Source organism: Mus caroli, chromosome 13, assembly GCF_900094665.2.
Source record: "Mus caroli chromosome 13, CAROLI_EIJ_v1.1, whole genome shotgun sequence".
Lineage (NCBI taxonomy): Eukaryota > Metazoa > Chordata > Mammalia > Rodentia > Muridae > Mus > Mus caroli.
In genome coordinates this window covers 51,105,145-51,110,586 of record NC_034582.1, presented here as the reverse complement: position 1 = coordinate 51,110,586, position 5,442 = coordinate 51,105,145, and the positions used below count along the sequence as shown (strand labels likewise).

The window sequence follows — 5,442 nt, the reverse complement described above, 5'->3', positions numbered from 1 at the left end:
GGCTGTCCTGGAACTCACTTTGTAGGCCAGGCTGGCCTCGAACTCAGAAATCTGCCTGCCTCTGCCTCCCAAGTGCTGGGATTAAAGGTGTGCACCACCACTGCCCCCCGCTTACATCTTCATTTTTAAGGCTAGTGATTAAATAGATTGAAAATTCCAATTTTTGGCTGTGAGATCTGACAGACACTGGCTTCCATCTCAGACCCTCATCTATGGCTGCATAATATTGAAAGAGGATTCTGGTTCTGAGTCTCAGTTCCAGGTTGGGCATCCCTTAATGGAAACAGCCCTAGGCCGGCAGGAGGATGGGGGGCGGGGTCGGTCTGGGCTGTCTCAAAACAAACGACAATAGTAACAAAACATGTTTGGTGTAAATCAGGCAGTGGTGGAATTTAATCCCAGCACTCGGGAGGCAGAGACAAGCAGATCTCTTGATCTCTGGCCTACAGAGTAATTTCTAGGACAGCCAGGCTCCAGAGAGAAACATTGTCTCAAAAAAAAACTAACTAACCAACTAAAAATAAATAAATGAATTCAAAAGAAAAGAAAGAAAGAAATGGACTTTTAATAGGAGTGGATAAAAGAGCCATGAACTAAGAAGGCTTCTCTGTGCTCCCCACTCTAGCACAGAGTGGCTCCTTTACCCACTTAAAGGGGTCCCCACATAAACATGGGCCCCAGGAATCTGATGTTGGTTTTCTGGTGTTTTCTTCGGACAGATCCCAACTAAGCAAGAGTGGCCACTTTCAAACAGTGGCCCAGTAAGAGCGACTCCAGCGTGAACTTTGAAGTCGGGGAGACCTCAGGCTCTGATATTTACTACTAAGTGCGAACAGGAAAATAGCTTATTCCCTCCGAGCCTCCTCGTCTCCAGCCTGTGAAATGAAGGTATTAACGGAAGCAGTCTCCCGCGGCGGCTGGAAGGACTGAAGGAGATCTGAGCTCTGGGATTCTAATCAGGACACAACAAAAGTCAGGTGTCTGCGGATGACGGCTGATCATAAAGTGCGCATCGCAGAGGGTATCGGGCCAGGCCCGCCGAGGGGCCTGGGCAGGCTCGGCCTCCGCCGCCCAGCACCCCCACCGCCACGCACCGTCCCGCACCGCCCGCGGGGGGCAGCGCGTCGCCCCACGCAGCCGCCTTCGCCGGACCCCGGTCCGCACTCACCCTCCAGGCCGTGGGCCGGAAGGCCCAACACCCACAGCAGGACTTGCCACCAGCAGAGGAGTTGCATGGCGCGCGACAGGGAGCCGCGGCGACAGCCANGGCGGTGGTAGAAAATCCGCGCACACGGCAACCGGAGTCGCGCCCCCCGCCCCAGCGAGACTAAGGGGAGGAGAGCTCAGAGCGCAGGCGTGGCCGCGGGCCGCCATCTTGACTCCTGGCGGACGCCGCAGCCGCCATCTTGAAGTCGGGCGGTCGGCCTCCAGCCAGGCCTGTGCGACCTGTACTGGAAGCCACTTTTGGGAAACAAGTGTCAAAGCAGGATTTGAGTAGCCATCAGTAGCCCTTCCCATGAGAACTCCTCGTTGCTTGCGGCACGTACTGAACCTGTGTGCGGAGTTAATACCTTTCATTTCAAGAGACAAAAAGGCCGAGAAACTTGTGCACAATGGAGGAGGGACAGAACCTTGGGAAATCACATAGTCTGATGTATTACTTCAGCATGTTGCACAAGCTTGTGTTGCCAGACAGAGGATAGATCCAGTTAAATTTGAACTTCGAAGAACTGCTGTACGTGTGTATGTAACTGTCTATCCTATAATTTGCTAGATCTGGCAAATTGGTTGGTTGGTTTTAACACCGGGACTCATAAGATAATGACACTTGGGGGGCTGGAGAGATGGCTTAGCGGTTAAGAGCAATGACTGTTCTTCCAGAGGTCCTGAAGTCAAATCCCAGCAACCACATGGTGGCTCACAACCATCCATAATGAGATCTGATGCCCTCTTCTGGCAGGAGAATTACTGTGGGTTCCAAGCCAGTCTGGGTTACATCATGAATTCCAGAACTGGCCTGGGCTTCAGAATGAGACCTTGTCTCAAAAAATGAGAGGCGGGAAAAGGAAGGAGAAAAGTGTGAAGGGGAAGGGAGTTGAAGAGATGAGAGCTGAAAGGGGGAGGAGAGAGGGAAAGATAACTTTGAGATTAAGAGCACATACTGCTCTCTAAGAAGGCCAAGGGTTATGAGCCAAAGGTCTTGGCAATCTGAGTCAAGACGCTGTAATACTTAGTAACTTAGTAGCTGGGTACTAGCCCACTGTCACTCAAACTCCAAAGCATGTGCCTCTGACCTGAGTACTTAAGAGCTGTAAGTGTCTGGCATTTAAAGCTCAGAGCCTGAGCCTGGAGGAGTGACTCACTCATTAAGAACGCAGGACCAGGGTTTGATCTCCAGCACCCACATGGCAGCTCACAGCCTTCTTCACCTCCAGCTCCTAGGATCCAGTACTGCCTCCATCAGTACCCATACTGTGCACACATATATACAAACAAGCAAAACACCCAGAAACATAAAATGTAAATAATTTTTATTTAAATAAAAGTTTAATTTTTACTAAAATCTTGACAAAATGGCAAATTACAGTCATCTGAGAAGAGGGAACCTCAACTGAGAAAACGCCTCCATGTGGTGGGGCTGTAGGAAACCTACAGAACATTTTCCTAATTAGTGACTGATGTGGGAGGGTCAGCCCATTGTAGGTGGGGCCACCCAGGTATGTTGATTCTGGGTTCTATAAGAAAACAGGCTGAGCAAGCCATAACGAGCAAGCTAGTGGGCTGGAGAGATGTCTCAGCAGTTAGGAGCACTGACTGCTCTTCCGAAGGCCCTGAGTTCAAACCCCAGCAACCACATGGTGGCTCACAACCATCCATGGTGAGATCTGATGCCCTCTCTACTGGTGTGTCTGAAGACAGCTACAGTGTACTTACATATAATAATAAATAAATCTTTGGACTGGAGAGAGTGGGGCTGGAGCAAGCAGAGGTCCTGAGTTTAATACCCAGCAACCACATGATGGCTCACAACTATCTGTCCCGCTACAATGTACTCATATACATAAAATAACTCTTAAAAAAAAAAGAGCAAGCTAGTAAGCAGCACCCCTCTATGCCCTTGGCTTTAGCTCTTGCTTCCAGGTTCCTGCCCCATTTGAGTTCTCCCTTGCTTTGAGTTCCTTCAGTGATGGACTATGACATGGAAGTATAAGCCAAATAAACCCTTTCCCCCACAACTTGCTTTGGTCATGGTGTTTGACACAATGCATAAGACATATGCATATACACATCTTCTAATATCAATTTAGTAAAGGCAATGGGACTATCTCACCACCAGCAGATGGGACACATGCCAATTTCAGTGACATGATAAGAAACCTTCAGGTCTGCACTGGGTTTTGCTGGAAATATGTTAAGACACGTGGGCTAGGATCACTCATAGAAAATGTTGATGCTAACTACAATTGTTATATACTACAGCACATGTGTTGCAGGACATTCGATCACAATGTGAACCCAGAGACTGTTTCCAGTTATGGTGTGGCTCCGCCTTAGCATATACCTTTCATTCCCCTGAATACAGACACGCCCATAGTATATACCTTTAATCTCAAACAATGTTCGTAAAGTTAGTTTGTAGAAGGAAGCACCCAAGTTTGAAAGTGATGTCTAGCAGTGGTGGCACATGCCTTTAATCCCAGCACTTGGGAGGCAGAGGCAGGCAGATTTCTGAGTTTGAGGTCAGCCTGGTCTACAGAGTGAGTTCCAGGACAGCCAGGACTGCACAGAGAACCCTGTCCCCAAAAAAACAAGAAGAAGAAGAAGAAGAAGAAGAAGAAGAAGAAGAAGAAGAAGAAGAAGAAGAAGAAGAAAGGGGGGGAGAGAAAGTGATGTCTAATTGAGTAGCAGACAAAGTGATGAGTCAGAAAAAGATTTGACAGAATACACTATGCCCAACTCTCACGAGAAGAGAGTGGAAAGGAAAGCTACTTAAGAGAGCAATGCAGAAAGACAGTTTTGCCAGGAGAGTTGTTCAGAGACAAGTGAAAGAGAACAAGCTAGACACAGGTGGAGGAAAGAGCCAGAGAATGAGGGGCCGGTAGATTAGAACAGATTGTCCAATCTTCCAGGCAACAGGTGCCACTGGGCATTTAAGCTATCTCCACCTTCTGGCTCACTTCCTCCACTGGAGTGCATGTTTCTTAATAAAATGTCTATTCGCTAATCTTAAAAAGTAAATAAATCGGGCTGGAGAGATGGCTCAGCGGTTAAGAGCACTGACTGCTCTTCCAAAGTTCGATTTCCAGCAACCACATGGTGGCTCACAACCATCTGTAATGAGATCTGGTGCCCTCTTCTGGAGTGTCTGAAGACAGCTACAGTGTACTTACATATAATAAATAAATAAGTCTTTTTTTAAAAAAAAAAAAAAAAGTAAATAAATCTTAATCTCAGCACTCTGGAGGCAGAGGCAAGAGGATCTCAGGATTAAAGGCCACCTGGTCTATATACAGAGTCCAGACCATCTAGGAAGAAATAGTGGGATTGTCTCAAAAATAAAATAAAGAGTAGCCGGGTGATGGTGGATTTCTGAGTTCGAGGCCAGCCTGGTCTACAAAGTGAGCTCCAGGACAGCCAGAGCTATACAGAGAAACCCTGTCTTGAAAAACCATAAAAATAAAAATAAAAAAATAAGATAAAATAAAATAAAGAGTAAGGCTCCCTGTCACTGCCAGCCTGTGCCAGCTCTCTTGAGAAACAAGGGGCGTCTCGCTAAGCTTTTCCCAAATGCATGATTCATAGAATTTGTTTCTAGTTATGGTGTTTTCAGGTTTATTTTTTAAATGGATTTATGTAGGTTTGCATGTGTTTAAGTGCACCACAGGCATGTAGATGCCTGAGGGAAGCCAGATGACACTGGATCTTCTAGAACTGAAGCCATAGGCAGCTATGAGCTACTTGCTGTGGGTGCCAGGAACTGAACCCAGGACTGTTGCAGGATTTTTTCCTGCCTAATCACATTAGGGCAGCAGGAGGCCTGTGATTGGACAAGGAAAAGGGAGGCAGCACTAAGAGTTGCAGAGACACAGAGTCTGGGGGAGGGAAGAGGGAGGAGAATGGAGGACATAAACCAGCCATGGCTTTATCCAGCCACAGATAGTTATGATATCGTAAGATCAGAATAATTGGGATAAAGTTTTTATCATTATCAATTGGTTCTGAAATTATTGTATTGACTTCTTATAAATTGAGAATTTACTGATACACAAATCTGACTGGTTAATTATAAGGTTCAAGAGTTTTGGGCTGGTGAGATGGCTCAATGGGTAAGAGCACCCGACTGCTCTTTCGAAGGTCCAGAGTTCAAATCCCAGCAACCACATGGTGGCTCACAACCATCCGTAACGAGATCTGGCGCCCTCTTCTGGAGTGTCTGAAGAC

The 5,442-nt window shown here is 47.1% G+C and overlaps 1 protein-coding gene across 1 annotated transcript in view; it reads right to left on the bottom strand.

Annotated features, from left to right (window-relative positions):
* The window catches only part of Txndc15 (thioredoxin domain containing 15), a 13,293-nt gene extending 11,891 nt beyond the window's left edge, over positions 1–1,402 (bottom strand). Inside the window, exon 1 of the mRNA XM_021180888.2 lies at positions 1,169–1,402. Coding sequence (XP_021036547.1) covers positions 1,169–1,235 — 67 coding nt within the window. The 5' untranslated portion in view covers positions 1,236–1,402. The remainder of the gene's footprint in view (positions 1–1,168) is intronic.
* Positions 1,403–5,442: the final 4,040 nt, after the last annotated feature.